The sequence below is a fragment of the Arachis ipaensis genome, chromosome B2, assembly GCF_059453495.1.
Source record: "Arachis ipaensis isolate K30076 ecotype BB chromosome B2, ASM5945349v1, whole genome shotgun sequence".
Taxonomy (NCBI): domain Eukaryota; kingdom Viridiplantae; phylum Streptophyta; class Magnoliopsida; order Fabales; family Fabaceae; genus Arachis; species Arachis ipaensis.
The window spans coordinates 2,763,983-2,784,055 of NC_142437.1; the positions used below are offsets into that span (position 1 = coordinate 2,763,983).

General features: G+C 37.7%; 4 protein-coding genes across 4 annotated transcripts; all 4 read left to right on the forward strand.

The window, feature by feature from the left end:
* The first annotated feature begins 294 nt into the window (after nt 1-294).
* On the forward strand, nt 295-4,753 carry LOC148572815 (putative disease resistance RPP13-like protein 1). The gene is made up of 2 exons (XM_088503605.1): nt 295-4,077; nt 4,412-4,753. Exon 1 carries the CDS (start codon nt 409-411, stop codon nt 4,057-4,059), a length of 3,651 nt encoding a protein of 1,216 aa, XP_088359731.1. The 5' UTR covers nt 295-408; the 3' UTR covers nt 4,060-4,077; nt 4,412-4,753.
* Nucleotides 4,754-6,193: 1,440 nt separating this feature from the next.
* On the forward strand, nt 6,194-6,709 carry LOC148572816 (uncharacterized). The gene has a single exon (XM_088505535.1). The coding sequence runs from the start codon at nt 6,194-6,196 to the stop codon at nt 6,707-6,709; it is 516 nt and encodes a 171-aa protein (XP_088361661.1).
* A 5,442-nt stretch (nt 6,710-12,151) lies between these two features.
* Nucleotides 12,152-18,190, forward strand: LOC110268556 (putative disease resistance RPP13-like protein 1). The gene is made up of 2 exons (XM_021114963.2): nt 12,152-15,940; nt 16,749-18,190. The coding sequence occupies exon 1, from the start codon at nt 12,284-12,286 to the stop codon at nt 15,443-15,445; it is 3,162 nt and encodes a 1,053-aa protein (XP_020970622.1). The 5' UTR covers nt 12,152-12,283; the 3' UTR covers nt 15,446-15,940; nt 16,749-18,190.
* Nucleotides 16,802-18,757, forward strand: LOC148572817 (putative disease resistance RPP13-like protein 1). Its single transcript, XM_088505536.1, has one exon. The coding sequence runs from the start codon at nt 16,802-16,804 to the stop codon at nt 18,755-18,757; it is 1,956 nt and encodes a 651-aa protein (XP_088361662.1).
* Nucleotides 18,758-20,073: the final 1,316 nt, after the last annotated feature.

The following is a 20,073-nucleotide window of genomic DNA, read 5'->3' on the forward strand; positions in this document are numbered from 1 at the left end:
AAAAAAAAAGTAAAAGAGTGTTATAAATAAGAGCGGGCAAGACACTCCACTAACATAGTTTTTTTTAATGTTACCACGGAGACCCTGAGTCAATTGCCTTTGTCTTTTATGGCGGGAAACCAATGTCCATGAACCTTACATTATTTTATTACTAAGGTGTCTAAGGAAATGTTATATTAATCATTTGTTTCATCATTCAAACAATAATTTAAAAAGATGACGAGTTAAAGCAAAGCTAGGTGGCAACTCCAGAGACTTGCTTGACACCTTGTTTGTACACTTGATTAAGAAAACCACTCTATCGAGTTCACTATACCCTGACACCATTGTTCGCTTACCTTCTCCGAAAATCCATTCACTTTTCTGTTTCCTTAGTTGATCTATTCAATTTGTTGTTGAGATCATATCATGGCTGGTGCAGTTGTTGGTGGAGCTTTCCTCTCTGGCTTCATTAACATTGTCATTAACAAGTTCCTTACAGAGGATGTGGCCAACAAGGTGTTTGGCAAGAAGCTTGGCCCTGACTTGGTTGAAAGGCTGAAGACTGCTCTGTTGGGTGCTGAAGCTCTTGTTGCTGATGCTGAGTTGAAGCAGTTTGGTAATCTCAATGTGAGGAAGTGGCTTGATAGTCTCCGGGATGCTGTTTACTGTGCTGAGGACTTACTCGCCACTGTCCTCACCAAAGCCGCCACTAAAAAGGAGGAAAGTTCTTCCTGGTGGTCCCCGACCTTCTTCATCAACCGAGATAAAGATGACATGGTAGACAAGATGGTAGGGGTGGTTAGAAGAATTGAGGATCTTGGAAAACAAAAAGATTTCCTTGGTCTTGAAAAGATTCCCACTGGTAGCTCATCATGGAGGACTCCGTCCAGTTCTCTTGTAAGAGGGACTGTTTATGGCAGGGAGGATGACAAGAAGGCCTTAATCAAGATGCTGAATGACAACAATGAGCATCACTTGTCTGTGATTGCTATTGTTGGCATAGGTGGGGTTGGTAAAACAACTTTAGCCCAATGGCTGTACAACAACGAGGAGTTTATGAAGGGATTTGATCTGAAAGCATGGGTCTGTGTTTCGGAGAAGTTTGAAGTTGTTGAGACTACAAGGAATGTCATAAAGCAGATCCATGGAGGTACTTGTAGTCTCGATGATTTCAATTCACTTCAAAATGCTTTGAAAGAAGAATTTTCCAATAAGAAGTTCTTTATTGTTCTGGATGATGTTTGGAGTGATGATGGTGACAAATGGAGTAATTTTATGACCCCTTTCCAACAAAATGGGAATAAGGGAAGTATTGTTCTTCTGACTACTCGGGAGGAAAATGTTGCTTCCGCAGTTCAAAATTGTCAGCCTTATTTTCTCTGGGAGTTGTCGGAGGACTATTGTTGGTCAGTGTTTGCAGAAAATGCATCTTTTCCACAATCAAATGGGAGAGCAGCACTTGAAGAAATAGGTAGAAAGATTGTCAAGAAGTGTGATGGCTTGCCGTTAGCTGCAGAAACACTTGGTCGCTTGTTACGTACAAAGCATGATGTTGAGGAATGGAACAAGATACTAATGAGTCATATTTGGGGATTTTCTTTGGAGAAGAGTAAGATTATTCCAGCATTACTGATAAGTTACTTCCATCTTCCTCCATATTTAAAGCGTTGTTTTGTTTATTGTGCTTTATATCCCAAGGATTATGAATTTGAGAAAGATAAATTAATCCTTTTGTGGATAGCAGAAGATCTTTTACCACCACCAAAGAGAGGAGAGAGTTTAGAAGAAGTTGGTTGTGAGTGTTTTGATGAACTTACTTCCAGATTATTTTTCACAAAGATTCAATATGATGGCAATTATTATTTTGTGATGCATGATCTGTTGCATGATTTAGCAATATTCCTTGCTGGAGATTTCTATTGCAACTCAGAAGAACTTGGTAAAGAGGAGATAAAGATTCAGACTCGGCATTTGCGTGTGGATTTAAGTCATTGTAGCTCAAGACTTTATAATTCTATTTCTAAAGTAGAATCTTTGAGAACATTATTATTGTTTGGCGATTTCTCATCTCCCAACTGCAACATTGAAGCGGCAACATGTGAGATATTATCAAAGTGTAAATACTTGAGAGTTTTATCCTTTGATAAACTTGATGTGTTGCCTAATTCAACAGGAGAATTGATCCATCTGCGCCACTTGGATCTCTCTTATACTCATATAAAGACATTGCCTGAGTCTTTGTGCAGCTTGTGTAATTTGCAAACATTGAAGTTGCGTCGTTGTTATGAGCTAACTTCGCTGCCTAGTGGTTTTCATAATCTTGTGAGTTTGCGCCATCTTGATATTAGAGGAACTCATTTAGAAGAAATGCCTAGAAAAATGAGCAAATTGAATCAGTTGCACGTTTTAAGTTATTTTGTTGTGGGAAAGCACGAAGACAATGGAATCCAGGAGTTAGGAGGGCTGGCAAATCTTCATGGATGCCTTGAGATTAAGAAGTTGGAGAATATGGTTGATGTGAAAGAAGCAATGAGTGCAAAGATAATGGATAAGAGGTACATTGATGAATTATGGTTGGAATGGTCTTCAGGTGATGATATAGTTTCAAGCACACAAAAAGAAAGAGACATGCTCGATAACTTGCAACCGCAGAATGGCTTGAAAGAGTTGAAAATCGAGGGATACAAGGGTACAATATTTCCAGATTGGTTGGGGAACTGTACCTACGAAAACATGACAAGTGTATCTCTAAAGTCTTGCAAGAATTGCTGCATGCTGCCTTCACTTGGACAGCTGCCGTCTCTTAAGTCCCTGCGCATTGAAGGTTTGGATCAGCTGAGGAGTATTGGCGAGGAGTTTTACAAGAATGAAGGAGATCATCGTTCTTCGCATATTGCACCGTTTCCCTCACTGGAGACTTTGGTATTTGATAGCATGCCATGTTGGGAGGTGTGGCACGTATCTGAGTCGGAAACATTTCCTCAGCTTAGGGAGCTTGAAATAACAAATTGCCCAATGTTGAAGGAAGAGATCCTTAATCAGGTATTCTTCAGAATCGCTTCTTCTTTGTCAGATGTTTCCAAAGTTCGCAAACTAAGTATAGGCAGCAACTTTAGAGACCAGCACACCATGTTTCTTGATGGGGATACTTTAAGAATGATGGGAAGTGAATCTGTGATGGAGTCTACATTGAAGGCAATGGTCAGCATCAACCATCCACTTTGCCTCCAAGAAATACAGATCGAAGGGTGTAGAAAACTAGAATTCTCCCAGCTACAGCAGCACAAGTATGATTTGGTAGAGCTACTAATACTAGACAGGTGTGCTTCACTGACCTCCTTGTCGTTGGATGTCTTTCCCAATCTCAAGAATCTGGAGATAGAAGGGTGTAGGAATCTGGAATCAGTGTCAATGTCAGAGGCACCACACGCTGCTCTGGAAAAAGTCACCATCGTCCGCTGCGACAAATTAGTGTCATTTGCTGGAGAAGGACTGGCTGCACCCAACTTGACTCATCTTAAATTCATACAATGCTTGAAGTTGGAGGCATTACCACGTGACATGAAGAGTCTACTCCCAGGTTTACACTCTCTCCAAATACATGGCTGCCCAAACATGTGCAGGTTGGCAGAGGGTGGTTTGCCGCCTAACTTGAACACACTTGGTGTGGGAATTTGCGAGCAAATGAGAGATCTATCATGGATGCGCAACTTGGACGACCTCACTCATCTTACAGTTTCAGGTTATGACTGCGACAACATAAAGTCATATCCAGAGGTGGGTTCGCTGCCTCACCTTCCCTCTCTTACCACTCTTGAGATATGTGGGTTTAATAATCTGGAGACATTGGAGTGCAACGAGCTTCTCCGCCTCACCTCCCTTCAACAACTACACATTAATTGGTGTCCAAAGCTGGAGAATATGGAAGGAGAAAAGCTGCCTCCCTCTCTCTTGCTACTCAAAATTGAATACTGTCGTTTGCTGGGAGAACACTGGAAGAACAAGCATCAACTAATCTGGCCCAAAATTTCCCACATTCCCACCATTCACGTGGACTACTACGGACAAATTGTCTGAACAGAGATTTCTGAGCAGGTAATTCTCTAATCTTCATGATTCACACAAGCTACCACAATTAAATTCACACATGCACAAGGTGATATTATTCACACTCATATTTTTCAATAAATTGAATTTACAGAGGAATATAAGAATTAATTACCATGAAATAAAAATTGAAAGACAACCAATATCCTTTTTCGTGAATCCAGCACTTAAGAATTCCTTTAGATATATTAAACAATTAGATGAATCAAATTTACTATATTTACCATCCTCTGCAGGTGGCTAAGATTTCAGCACATAATCTTTATATAAAACAAACCATACTTAAGTGGATATTCTTTGCTCATAGTTCTTCAATTTGCAGGTGTGATTGTGATCTTAGCTCTCAAGTAGAACTACCACAAAGTCTGTAAACGAGTATCACTGATTTCATTTTGTTGATGTGTCTATGTCCTTGTACAAGAGTTGTGTATGTATGCTTATTAGTGCTTGTAAGTTTTGAGACTTTTGTAGCTTTGATTTGAATACTTATTCTTAGGGTGAAAAACAAATTTTATATTATACCGTAAAATACTGGTTAAGTATCTTGCCCATGAACCGTGAAGGCATGAATATATTAGAATCTAACCAGAAGGTATCTCTATAGGCAAACACTATAGTTGGTGATTCAATAAAAGTGAAGAATCACACACTATTTATCAGTCAATTCATTAGGAAACCATGTGTTATTATTATTTTTAATCACAAGTACAAGAACCAGTTTGCAGCAGTGTTAAAAGAGATCATTATGAATTTTGCTACAAATGTTTTACTGCACAACAGCATTGACAGATTAAAATGTTCATCATATCATAATTTTATGTAAAATTAACATATATTAGAAATAGCTTCTAAGAAAAAGTTTAAACTCTGCAACAAAATTTCCACAAGGACAACAGTTGCATTGGTCACAGTAAAGGCTTGAATGATTTCTGAGTTTGTTCTTGTAAGTTGTAATCTGTGGTGTTATGTTTGTATTTGAATTTGATCAGTGTTAAAAGAAATAAGGAAATTTCTCGTCAAGTTTCTTGGTGAGGACTGGATGTATATTCCAGGTCTGGATCGAACGAGTGTAAATCCTGGGTGTCTCTCTCGAAACTCTTGTCGAAATTTGTTATTTGATTCGTCTATTAAACTTGCAACACAATCTAATGTCAGCCTCAGTAGTTTACTCAAAACTCTGTCCTAGTCTCATCATCCTTTTGGATACTTTTTTCTTGAAATTTACTGAAAAACTATGTGCTGCTGTGTGAATACCTCTCTCATGCGCTTAGTATACTTTAGCTGGTATGATAAGATGTTATTTGCAAGCTTAATTTGCATACTTCTTTGAAGTTTTGGTAACATAAAGTGCTAATTATATTATTGGATTGTAACAACTAGCTTTCAACTAAACTCTAATGGGGATAACTCTAAACTTGATGATCAATGGTTATTGATATCTCACATAGCTCTATCTCATAGCATTTCTTGTGAATATCAACTCAAAACAGATTTCCTAGAGGGCCTGAAGATAAAATTCTGAAGTCAAATTTTTGTTAATATACTTCGAGATGCCCTTTTTTATTTTTCAATTTGACATATAAATCATTGTATAAAAAATTGATGGAACATTTCTTAGGGGATGAATTCCTAGCAAGAATGCTCATTTTATGTTTGATAGGTAATAAGAAAAGACATAAAAAGCAAGAAAGATCCAAACAGAAAAAACAGAACTCCAATGATGTTCTAATATTGCATTGAACTTGTCAAATATGTTAATTATTTGCTTTTGGACTGCATTAAGTTTTTTTTATTATTGTTTCAGTTTGTTGTTTTAGTCAATTAGTGGTTCCTGCACTTTAGGAGAAAAGTAGTTTTTGTTATTCCACTTCCTTATCTAGTGGGTATGTGGCAGTTTCTGTTCATCCCACTTCCTAGTTTAGTGGTGATGTGATAGTGTCATGGATTAAAATCCTATAAATGTACTGCTTCAGTAAAGTAAAAATGTGTGATTCCCATTCCTTTCACCTACGTATTTTTCTTATATCTCTGTCCTAAATATTTCTGGTTATACCATAAACCAACAAACTGGTATCAGAACATTCTTCTTACGGGGCCTGTGAAAATGGAAGGTGAAGCAAGTCTCTCACAAATTGCTCCGCCCACCTTTGATGGAGAAAACTATGACCTTTGGGCAGTTAAAATGGAGTCTTATTTGGAGGCATTGGACCTTTGGGAAGCCGTGGAAGAAGATTACGAAATTCCTCCGCTGCCAAACAATCCTACCATGGCTCAAATAAAATTGCACAAGGAGAAAAAAACAAGGAAGGCAAAGGCAAGATCATGTCTCTTTACTGGTGTTTCATCAATAATCTTCACCAGAATCATGACTCTCAAAACACCAAAAGCAATTTGGGACTATTTAAAGGAAGAATACGCAGGGGATGAGAGGATTCGAGGCATGCAAGTGCTCAACTTGATGAGGGAATTCGAGATGCAGAGAATGAAAGATTCTGAGACAATCAAAGAATACTCTGACAGGTTGCTTTCTATTGCAAACAAAGTTAGATTACTCGGCACTGAATTCACTGATTCTAGAATTGTGGAAAAAAATTCTAGTTACAGTGCCAGAGAGATATGAAGCATCAATAACTACTTTGGAGAATACGAAGGATCTGTCCAAAATCACCTTAGCAGGAGTGTTACATGCCTTGCAGGCCCAAGAGCAGAGAAGGCTTATGAGACAAGATCACGTGGTTGAAGGTGCTTTACCAGCCAAGCATCATGAAGTTGGAAGTAGTCAAAGCAGCCAAAGCAAAGACAAAGGTAAAAAGAAAAATTACCCACCTTGTGAGCATTGTGGCAAAATGGGTCACCCACCCTTCAGATGTTGGAGAAGACCAGACGCAAAGTGCAACAAGTGCAATCAGCTTGGACATGAAGCTGTAATTTACAAAGGCAAATTTCAACAACATGAAGCTAATGCCAATGTTGTAGAGCAAAATGAAGAAGATCAAATCTTTGTGGCAACATGCTTCTCAGCAAGGAGTAGTTCTGAATGCTGGCTGATTGATAGTGGTTGTACAAACCACATGACATATGATAAAACTCTTTTCAAGGATTTGAAGCCTGCTAAATTCTCAAAAGTCAGAATTGGGAATGGTGACTATATTTCTGCAAAAGGAAAAGGAACAATTGTAATTTCAACTAGCTCAAGTATGAAAACCATTTCAGATGTTCTGTATGTGCCTGACATTGACCAAAATCTGCTTAGTGTGGGTCAATTGTTAGAAAAGGGATTTAAAGTTTTTTTCGAAAATCTACATTGTCTTATCTTTGACACTACCGGTCGGGAGATTTTAAGGGTTAAAATGAGAGGAAAAAGCTTCTCATTTGATCCAATTGTGGAGGAGCAGACAGCTTACATCACCCAAGTCAGTCCCACTGAACTCTGGCATAAGCGACTTGGTCACTGTCATATTCAAAGGATGCTGAACATGAAGAGGAAAGATATGATTGAAGGTCTACCAATACTCTCTGATCATTTGCCAAATTGTAATGCCTGTCAATTTGGTAAACAAAACAGAGTGTCATTTCCCAAAACAGTTTGGAGAGCCTCTCAAAAGCTGCAACTCATCCACACTGATGTGGCAGGACCTCAAAGAACTCCATCGTTACAAGGTAGTCTATACTTTATTCTTTTCATAGATGATTTTACAAGAATGTGCTGGATTTTTTTCTTGAAATTCAAGCATGAAGTGGCTGGAGTCTTTGTAAAGTTCAAGAATATGGTGGAAACTCAAAGTGGGTGCAAGATACAATTTCTAAGATCAGATAATGGGAAGGAGTACACCTCAACACAATTTGATCAATTTTGTGAAGAAGCTGGTATTGTACATCAACTCACAACCCCATACACTCCAGAGCAAAATAGAGTTAGTGAAAGGAGAAATAGATCAGTAATGGAGATGGCCAGATGCATGCTGCATGAGAAGGAATTGCCTAAAGAATTTTGGGCTGAAGCGGCCAACACAGCCGTTTTTCTTCAAAATCGACTTCCATCCAAGGCTTTGAAAGACAAAACTCCTTTTGAAGCTTGGTATGGATATAAGCCTTCACTAACCTTTCTTAAAGTGTTTGGTTGTGTTTGTTTTGCACATGTTCCACAGGTTAAGCGCGACAAGCTTGACAAGAAAGCAATTCCGGGTATTTTTGTGGGTTATAGTTCTGTTTCAAAAGCCTACAAAGTGTATCATCCTCAATCTGGAAAGTTGACTGTGTCTAGGGATGTGCATTTCAATGAAGATCAACAATGGGATTGGAAGAACCCACGAAAAACAATTGAACCTTGTAACAATATTGAAGATGATTATGGCGGAAACCAAACAACAGAGTTGTGTCAAAATGAATTAGAAGATGATCATCCCATCAGAGGCACAAGACTGCTGTCAGACATTTATCAAAGATGCAATGTAGCAGTATGCGAACCTAGTTGCTGTGAAGAAGCACTCAAGGATCCAAAATGGAAAAAGGCAATGGAGGATGAGATTTCAATGATTCAAAAAAACAACACATGGGAAAAGGTTGACAAGCCTCAAGACAGAAAAGTTATTGGAGTTAAATGGGTGTTCAGAACAAAGCTTAATGCGGATTGCTCTATCAATAAATACAAGGCCAGACTTGTAGTAAAAGGGTATGCACAAATTTTTGGTGTTGATTATTCTGACACGTTTGCACCAGTGTCCAGATTAGATACAATTAGATTGGTGTTAGCAGTTGCTGCTCAACAAGGCTAGAAAGTATTCCATTTAGATGTCAAATCAGCTTTTTTAAATGGAGTTTTACAAGAAGAGATATATGTGGAGCAGCCAGAAGGATTTGTTATGCATGGAGAAGAAGATAAAGTCTATCTACTAAAAAAAGCCCTTTATGGATTAAAACAAGCACCAAGAGCTTGGTACAGTAGGATAAATGAACACCTATTGAGCATAGGCTTTGTAAAAAGCTTGTCTGAGGCCACTCTTTATGTAAAACATAAGGGAAAAAATTTTCTCATAGTTTCCCTCTATGTTGATGATCTTTTAGTAACTGGAGATGATACAAGTTTGGTTGAAGAATTCAAGCAAGAAATGATGCAAGTTTTTGAAATGACTGATCTTGGTCTTATGTCTTATTTTCTTGGAATTGAGATCAAACAAAATGAGGATGATGTGTTCATATGTCAAAAAAAATATGCTAAGGAAATCTTAAAAAAATTCCAGATGGAGGAGTGCAAAGCGGTTAGCACACCAATGAACCAAAAGGAGAAGCTGAGCAAAGAAGATGGTGCTGATAAAGTTGATGAAGGCTATTACAGGAGCTTGATTGGATGTTTAATGTATCTCACTGCAACAAGGCCGGACATTTTGTTTGCTGTAAGCCTTCTCTCGCGATTTATGCATTGTGCTAGTGAAATGCATTTAAAGGCAGCAAGAAGGGTATTGAGATATATTAAAGGTACTGTTGATTATGGTGTGAAGTTTGAGAGCTGTCAAAATTTCAAGTTGTGTGGATTCTCTGATAGTGACTGGGCTGGATCCATTGATGACATGAAGAGCACTTCCGGATATTGTTTCAGTTTAGGCTCAGGAGTTTTTTCATGGTGCACAAAGAAGCAGGAGACAGTAGCACAATCCACTGCAGAATCTGAATTCATAGCAGCAACAGCAGCTGTAAATCAAGTTTTGTGGCTGAAAAAGATCTTATGTGATTTACATCTCCAACAGAATCACAAGACAGAAGTGTTTATCGACAACCAGGCAGCAATTGCGATTTCAAAGGATCCAGTGTGTCATGGCAAGACTAAACATTTTAACATCAAGCTCTACTTCTTAAGAGAGATGCAGCAAAATGGAGAAATAACTTTGGTTTATTGCAGGTCAGAAGATCAATTGACAGATTTGTTTACAAAGCCACTTCCTGTCAGCAAGTTTGAGCTATTGAGGCAGAAAATTGGAGTTTGCAGATCCTAAAGCAAGGAGGAGTGTTAATTATTTGCTTTTGGACTGCATTAAGTTTTTTTTATTATTGTTTCAGTTTGTTGTTTTAGTCAATTAGTGGTTCCTGCACTTTAGGAGAAAAGTAGTTTTTGTTATTCCACTTCCTTATCTAGTGGGTATGTGGCAGTTTCTGTTCATCCCACTTCCTAGTTTAGTGGTGATGTGGTAGTGTCATGGATTAAAATCCTATAAATGTACTGCTTCAGTAAAGTAAAAATGTGTGATTCCCATTCCTTTCACCTACGTATTTTTCTTATATCTCTGTCCTAAATATTTCTGGTTATACCATAAACCAACAAAATATCTTTTTTCTTGACAAACCTATGTTTGTCTTCACTATTACCAGCCCAATTAAATGTTAAACCCAAACTTACATAGAAATTCACTAAATAATAATAATAATAATAAATTAATAATAAGATCATCATAAGCTGCTCCTAACTAATGTTAGTCATTAAGTGCACCTCTATAGAGTATCCACATGCTCATATTTTCATAGAAGCAACCTCAGTGACCAAGAAAAGTTTTAGAAGACCGAATAAAGATTTAATCATTTGGAAAACAAATTATGCACAATCTTATTAAATAAATGTTTGAAATGTGCACGGCTAAAGAAAATGTTGAAGGTTGGTTTACATGTAAGATTGGATAGATAGTGAAATTAGTATATTTATATTCTTTACACGTTGTTCCACACAAATTGAAAGGCTTCATGCACCATTGAAAATGGTTATTTGAGTTTGCCAAATTAATTGGCAACATTCAGTGAGGAAAATTTGAAAGTCTTCTTAAACTAAATTCAGAGGGGCAATTAGAGTAGAACCAGCACAAACACATATTATTATACAATTGATCTTTGCAATATGAAATTTCTAATGTCATGATCTTGTTTCTATGCTTTAATAAACTAAATTCTATGACTTGGATATGCCTTGCATATTCCCAAAGATTGATAACTATCATTACCCAAGTCATGACTCATGGCACAGTTGAAACCTTCCTCAACTTGCAGTTTTATTGCATGTCTCAGACTTAAAAAACACAAATTAGAAGTTCCAAACAAACTATTAAACTAAGACTAAGACATTAGCAATGTACAAATCATTAAAATAAGACAACTACCATGCATTATTGTTATTAATAACCTCATAATATATTACCATGATATACATACAAAAATGTGGAGCCAAAATGTTCCTAGTTCTATATAGTTTCCACAAAGACTAGTAGTGTCCATTGGTGACAGGGAAACAACACCCCTTGCAAGAATTAAAAAATGAGAAATTAGAGCAAAGCCAATTAAACACTCCACTGCTATGAATTTTCTATGTTATCTCGGAGGCGATACTGGGTCTTGTTGCTAAGGAACAATTGAATTGACGCCTTCCAAAGAGGAATTTTAACTGTTAGTTACGTAGCAATGTAGCATGTATATGCAGCACTTTCTTTGGAAAGTTTTCTTGGTTTTAACTCTGTAGAATTTCGTGATATTGTATATCTCTAAGAAGAAGACAATACCATGATTCATGTGCAGTGAAGACAATACCACTTGCTTCATTGTTGGGAAAACTTTTATAATACATGAATGTTGTTGAACATGTACATCAAGTCAAAAAAATTTCATCACGTATTTACTGTAAAGTAATGTTTGTTAGAAACAACTTCCAAAAGCAAAGAGAAGAAAAACTAGACCTTAAATCCTTAATTAATTAGGATTAGGAAAGTTAACATTGCAGCATCAGCATCATTATTTTATTATGATCCCTAAACAGCTCATGAATCATGATGATTTTTACTGTGATACAAAATTTCCACAGAGACTACAATTCCATTGGTCCTTCAAAAGTTAGTTGGAATTTCCCACGCCTTCAAAAGTTTCTTACGATACGAATAAAGGCTATACGCAGTTACGTTTTACCTTCCAAAATAACAATTAACGATAACAATTAAAAATATAAAGAAAAATAATGTTATATTAATCATTTGTTTCATCATTCAAACAAGAATTTAAATTACCTCAGAGACTTGCTTGACACCTTCTTTGTACACATGATTAAGAAAACCACTCTATCGAATTCACTATACCCTGACACCATTGTTCTCTTACCTTCTCCGAAAATCCATTCACTTTTCTGTTTCCTTAGTTGATCTATTCAATTTGTTGTTGAGATCATATCATGGCCGGTGCAGTTGTTGGTGGAGCTTTCCTCTCTGGTTTCATTAACATTGTCATTAACAAGTTCCTTACAGAGGATGTGGCCAACAAGGTGTTTGGCAAGAAGCTTGGCCCTAACTTGGTTGAAAGGCTGAAGACTGCTCTGTTGGGTGCTGAAGCTCTTGTTGCTGATGCTGAGATGAAGCAGTTCGGTAATCCATCTGTGAGGAAGTGGCTCGATAGTCTCCGGGATGCTGTTTACTGTGCTCAGGACTTGCTGGATGCTGTTCTCCTCAAAGCCACCACTCAAAAGAATGCAAGTTCTTCCTGGTCCCTTAGCTTCTTCATCAACCGAGATACAAAGATGGTAGACAAGATGGAAGTGGTGGTTAGAAGAATTGAGGATCTTGGAAAACAAAAAGATTTCCTTGGTCTTGAAAAGATTCCCACTGGTAGCTCATCATGGAGGACTCCATCCACTTCTCTTGTAAAAGGGACTGTGTATGGCAGGGAGGATGACAAGAAGGCCTTAATCAAGATGCTGAATGACAACTGTGAGCATCACTTGTCTGTGTTTGCTATTGTTGGCATAGGTGGGGTTGGTAAAACAACTTTAGCCCAATGGCTGTACAACAATGAAGGGGAGTTCATGAAGGGATTTGATCTGAAAGCATGGGTTTGCGTTTCGGAGAAGTTTGAAGTTGTTGAGACTACAAGGAATGTCATAAAGCAGCTACATGGGGATTCTTGTAGTCTCGATGATTTCAATTCACTTCAAAATGCTCTGAAAGAAGAATTGTCCAATAAGAAGTTCTTTATTGTTCTTGATGATGTTTGGAGTGATGATGGTGACAAATGGAGTAATTTTATGACCCCTTTCCAACAAAATGGGAATAAGGGAAGTATTGTTCTTCTGACTACTCGGGAGGAAAATGTTGCTTCCGCAGTTCAAAATTGTCGCCCTTATTTTCTCAAGAAGTTGTCGGAGGACTATTGTTGGTCAGTGTTTGCAGAAAATGCATCTTTTCCACAATCAAATGGGAGAGCAGCACTTGAAGAAATAGGCAGAAAGATTGTCAAGAAGTGTGATGGCTTGCCATTAGCTGCAGAAACACTTGGTCGTTTGTTATGTACAAAGCACGATGTTGAGGAATGGAACAAGATACTAATGAGTGATATTTGGGGATTTTCTGTGCAGAAGAGTAAGATTATCCCAGCATTACTGATAAGTTACTTCCATCTTCCTCCACATTTAAAGGGTTGTTTTGTTTACTGTGCTTTATATTCCAAAGATCATAAATTTGAGAAAGATGATCTAATCCTTTTGTGGATGGCAGAAGATCTTTTACCACCACCAAAAAGAGGAGAGAGTTTAGAAGAAGTTGGTTGTGAATGTTTTGATGAACTAACTTCCAGATTATTTTTCACAAAGAATGAAGACTTTGGTGATTATTTTGTGATGCATGATCTGTTGCATGATTTAGCAATATTCCTTGCTGGAGATTTCTATTGCAACTCAAAAGAACTTGGTAAAGAGGAGATAAAGATTCAGACTCGGCATTTATGTGTAGATTTACGTCATTGTAGCTCAAAATTTTATAATTCTATTTCTAAAGTAGAATCTTTGAGAACATTATTATTGTTTGGCGCTTTCTCATCTCCCAACTGCAACATTGAAGCGGCAACATGTGAGATATTATCAAAGTGTAAATACTTGAGAGTTTTATCCTTTGATAAACTTGATGTGTTGCCTAATTCAACAGGAGAATTGATCCATCTGCGCCACTTGGATCTCTCTTATACTCATATAAAGACATTGCCTGAGTCTTTGTGCAGCTTGTGTAATTTGCAAACATTGAAGTTGCGTCGTTGTTATGAGCTAACTTCGCTGCCTAGTGGTTTTCATAATCTTGTGAGTTTGCGCCATCTTGATATTAGAGGAACTCATTTAGAAGAAATGCCTAGAAAAATGAGCGAATTGAATCAGTTGCACGTTTTAAGTTATTTTGTTGTGGGCAAGCACAAAGACAATGGAATCCAGGAGTTAGGAGGGCTGGCAAATCTTCATGGATGCCTTGAGATTAAGAAGTTGGAGAATATGGTTGATGTGAAAGAAGCAATGAGTGCAAAGATAATGGATAAGAGTTACATTGATGAATTATGGTTGGAATGGTCTTCAGGTGATGATATAGTTTCAAGCACACAAAAAGAAAGAGACATGCTCGATAACTTGCAACCGCAGAATGGCTTGAAAGAGTTGAAAATCGAGAGATACAAGGGTACAATATTTCCAGATTGGTTGGGGAACTGTTCCTACCAAAACATGACAAGTATATCTCTAAAGTCTTGCAAGAATTGCTGCATGCTGCCTTCACTTGGACAGCTGCCATCTCTTAAGTCCCTAAGCATTAAAGGTTTGGATCAGCTGAGGAGTATTGGCGAAGAGTTTTACAAGAATGAAGGAGATCATCATTCTTCGCATATTGCACCGTTTCCCACACTGGAGACTTTGGTATTTGATAGCATGCCATGTTGGGAGGTGTGGCACGTATCTGAGTCGGAAACATTTCTTCAACTTAGGAATCTTGAAATAACAGATTGCCCAATGTTAAAGGAAGAGATGCGTAATCAGGTATTCTCCAGGATAGTTTCTTCTTTGTCGGATGTTTCCAAAGTTCGCAAACTACTTATGGGCTACCACTATATAACCTCGCACACCGATGCCATGTTTCTTGATGAGGATACTTTAAGAATTAGGGGAAGTGAATTTGTGAAGGAGTCTGCATTGAAGGCAATGATGAGCATCAACCATCTATGTTGCCTCCAAGAAATACACATCGAAGGGTGTAGAAAACTAGAATTCCCAGAGCAACAACAGCACAAGTATGATTTGGTAGAGCTACAAATAGAACACAGCTGCGATTCACTGACCTCCTTGTCGTTGGATGTCTTTCCCAATCTCAAGAATCTCCAGATAAAAGTGTGTAGGAATCTGGAATCAGTGTCAATGTCAGAGGCACCACACGCTGCTCTTCAACGTCTCTCCATCAGTGGATGCGACAAATTAGTGTCATTAGCAGGAGAAGGACTGGCTGCACCCAACTTGACTCATCGCAATGTTAGCAGGTGCTCAAAGTTGGAGGCATTACCACGTGACATGAAGAGTCTACTCCCAAGTTTATAGTCTCTCGAGATATATGGTTGCCCAAACATTTGCAGGTTGCCAGAGGGTAGTTTGCCGCCTAACTTGAGATCACTTGGTTGGGGAAATAGCGAACAACAAATGAGGGATCTATCATGGATGGCCAACTTGCACGCCCTCACTCATCTTACCATTGAAGGTTTTTTGTGTAAGAACATAAAGTCATACCCAGAGGTGGGTTCGCTGCCTCACCTTCCCTCCCTTACCACTCTCAACATATGCTGGTTCGATAATCTGGAGACATTGGAGTGCAACGAGCTTCTCCGCCTCGCCTCCCTTCAACAATTGCACATTTCATTCTGCTCGAAGCTGAAGAATATGGAAGGAGAAAAGCTGCCTCCCTCTCTCTTGCTATTCACAATGGAATACTGTGGTTTGCTGGGAGGATTATGCAAGGATAAGCATCAACAAATTTGGCCCAAAATTTCCCACATCCCCACCATTCAAGTCAATTTCTGAATAGAGATTTCTGAGCAGGTAAATCTCTAATCTTCATGTTTCTCATGCTACCACAATTAAATTCACACACGCATAAATTTCCATTTCCTTCAAGAGAAAAAAGACAATTGAACTCGTATGCCAAATTGCATTCTTTTCTTTCATTTATCTCGGAACCTCTCACTTTGCACTTGTAGTTCAACAAATATCTTTTCTTTCTTTCACAAACTCATTGCTCTCTCTAATACTTATTCACATTCATATTTCTCAATAAAATCACATTTACAAAAGAACATAAGAAGTAACATGAAACAAAAATTGAAAGACAGTGACTATCTTTTTTGTTGAAAAGATTCTTTTTTTTTGTTGGTATGTTTCTCTCTTCCTCTCTATAATTTTTATTTTTGCTTTGTGGAAAGAAAAGAGTTATAAAATGGTATATATGTGCAGTTTGTACATATATTAACCTGCAGTGGGATTCAAATGATTCAAGAAAAAGCATTGTCATAGAATATTTGATCTTTTTGGACTGAATTGAAGAGGATAGCTACAAATATACAGGGTTATTTTTTATATAAAGTCAGTGTATTATGTGTATGGAAAAATTTTTCCTTTTATAACTTGTAGTATTATAACCGTCAATCACTTTAGTTTCTTTATAATTTCTCTAGTTCTGCTTTGACTTCCTGTTCTTGGATATCATTTCTTTTCACTGTTAACTCTAAAATTAAATGAATAATCCAACATTGTGTTCATGAGGTTTTCACATAATTGTGTCTGTGGTTATTGTGATGACATTATGATAAACACTTAGTCTTGAGATGTATATATATAATTTGTTTTTCAGGAGATACTTTGAAGATCAAGCAGCAATTGTCCTGAGTGCATTGCAGTTCTGGAATGGATCTTAAATGCCAGTTTCAGTCAAAGCAAGCAGAAGAAATGAAGATATTATCAAAGTGTAAATACTTGAGAGCTTTATCCTTTCATAAAGTTGATGTGCTGCCTAGTTCAATAGGAAAATTGATCCATCTGCGCCACTTGGATCTCTCGTATTGTTCTATTAAGACATTGCCAGAGTCTTTGTGCAACTTGCGTAATTTGCAAACATTGAAGTTGTTTGGTTGTTATGAACTAACTATGTTGCCTGGTGGTTTGCATAATCTAGTGAGTTTGCGGCATCTTGATATTAGGGGAACTTATTTGGAAGAAATGCCCAAAAAAATGAACAAATTGATACACTTGGATGTTTTAAGCTACTTTGTGGTGGGCAAGCATAAAAATAATGGAATCCGGGAATTAGGAGGAATCTCAAATCTTCATGGATCATTTGAGCTTAAGAAGTTGGAGAATGTTGTTGACGCCAAAGAAGCAAAGAGTGCAAGGATGATAGATAAGAAGCACATTGAGGGCATATTGTTGGAATGGTCTTCAGGTGATGAGATAGTTTCAAACAAGCAAACTGAAAGAGAGATATTGGACAGCTTGCAACCTCACCATGGGTTGAAAGAATTGACAATCAAGGGATACAGGGGTACAATATTTCCAGATTGGGTTGGGCATTCCTCCTACCAAAACATGACAAATGTATCTCTACAGTCTTGCAAGAATTGCTGCATGCTGCCTGCACTTGGACAGCTGCCATCTCTTAAGGTCCTGCGCATTGAAGGTTTCGATCAGCTCAAGAGCATTGGCATGGAGTTTTACAAGAATGAAGGCGATCAACAGTCTTCGCCTATTGCACTATTTCCCTCACTGGAGAGATTGGTATTTCGGCATATGCCATGTTGGCAAGTGTGGCAGTTACCTGAATCAGAAACTTTTCCTCAGCTCAAGGTGCTTGAAATAGTAAATTGTCCAATGTTACAGAGAAATATTCTTAGTGACGTATTCTGGAGAATCATTTCTTCTTTGTTGTCAGATGTTTCGAAAGTTCGAAAACTACATGTAAGTAGAGATAGAGGACGATCTGAAACGATGCATCTTGATGAGGATACTTTATCAATTAAGGCATGTGAGTGGGTGATAGATTCTGTATTTAGGGCAATCGGCATCCACCAACAACAAAAGTATGATTTGGTAGAGCTACAAATAGGGAAAAACTGTGGTTCACTGACCGCATTGTCGTTGGATGCCTTTCCCAATCTCAAGAATCTCGGGATACATAGGTCTGGTAATCTGGAATCAATTTCAATGTCAGAGCCACCACATGCTTCTCTTCAACATCTCTCCATCTCTGAATGTCCCGAATTCGAGTCATTTCCAGCAGAAGGACTGGCTGCACCCAACTTGACTGATCTCGATGTTATCAGGTGCTCAAAGTTGGTGGCATTGCCACGTGGCATGAATACTCTCCTCCCCAATTTGCAGTCTCTCAGGATACAAGATTGCCCAAAGATTTCCTGGTTTCCAGAGTGTGGTTTGCCGCCTAACTTGAAAGAGCTTACTGTCGGGAGACAATGGAGGGATCTATTGCCGACGGGCAACTTGGATGCCCTCACTCATCTCACCATTATTGATGATTGTGGGTGTCAAAGCATGATAAAGTCATTCCCAGAGGTGGGTTCGCTGCCTCACCTTCCCTCCCTTACCACTCTCAACATATGCAGGTTCTATAATCTGGCGACATTGGAGTGCAACGAGCTTCTCCGCCTCACCTCCCTTCAACAATTAGACATTCGTATGTGTCCAAATCTGGAGAATATGGAAGGAGAAAAGCTGCCTCCCTCTCTCTTGCTACTTAAAGTTTATGACTGTGATTTGCTGGGAGAACACTGCAAGAACAAGCATCAACTAATCTCGCCCAAAATTTCCCACATTCCCACCATTCAAGTGGACTGCAAAAAAATTGTCTGAACAGAGATTTTCGAGCAGGTAATTCTCTAATCTTCATCATTCACACATGCTACCACAATTAAATACAAGTCATACCAAAAAAATGATAGCTTGATTTGTGGAAAGAAAACAGTTAAAAAAATGGTGTTTTTTTCTTTGCCTAATTTTTATGTTTATGCTTAACCAAATTCATTGTACATATCAAATTAAATACGGCTATTAAAATGATTTCCGAGATTGAAAAATGTACTTGTTTCTAATCCTTTTTTTTTAATCAAAGAGTTACCTATCGTGCTAGAAGATTCAAAGCAAAAGGAATCAGCATGAGGTATATAAGCTTTCAAAATAAAAGGATCAAATTATTGCTGTATAATCTTTTCAACTGCTTGCTGGATTTGTAACTCTTAAGTTGAATAGATGGAGAGTTATTTATATTATTATACACTAATCTAATGCCTTGTATAATTTCTTTTGAACACGCTATCGATAAACAGTTTTCCCAAGGTCTCGATATAGCTAATGTCATTAGAAGGTCAAGTTGCGATGAAGCCATCAGACAACAATTTCATCTCTATCAACTTCACTTATTGGTGAGTATCTATCCTTTTTTTTTTTGAAATTATTATTTTTAAATAAACTAAAATATAGGCTTACCATGAATTTAGCCAATGGTCTTTGTCCTGGTATGTGCAGTTTGGACATATATTAAGCTACTTAAGATTCTGTTCTGAAATGTCTATAATGAAAATCTTTTCTTTCTAACTTGTAATATTATGGCAATTAAATTATGCTTGTTGATCACTTTATTTATCTGTCTAACTGCATTTAACTTCCTCTTTGCAATTTCACATTTTGGTGGCATTTATGTTTGTTAATTATCATTTCACTGATGATCCTAAAATCAAAACAATGATCCAACATTACTGCAGTACTATGCATTTCAGAAAACCGTGTAGAAAATAAAAAGAACTGAAAGACTATAGAATGATAACTGTGTTTGGTTTTTCTGATGAAAAACTTAGTCTTGAAATGTTATTAATTTGTGTATTAGTGTGTGAGGAGAAAGCCTCTGAACTCTGCATGAGATACATTGAGGAATAAGCAGCAATACAGAAACATGGGAATACCCTTGCTGTCACTTGAGTAGAGAAGGTCAAATATTCTGAAACCGAAACAGTGTCAATTGCAGAGAAGGAGAGGGAAACTTGAAAGCTAAAATGTTGTGGATAGTTAGTTGCCTGCAATGGTCAATACAATGCATATATGAAGAGGCTTGATTGAGTATGATTAAGTTGTCCCTTTCAGCACATAATCTTTATATAAATTCAAACCATATT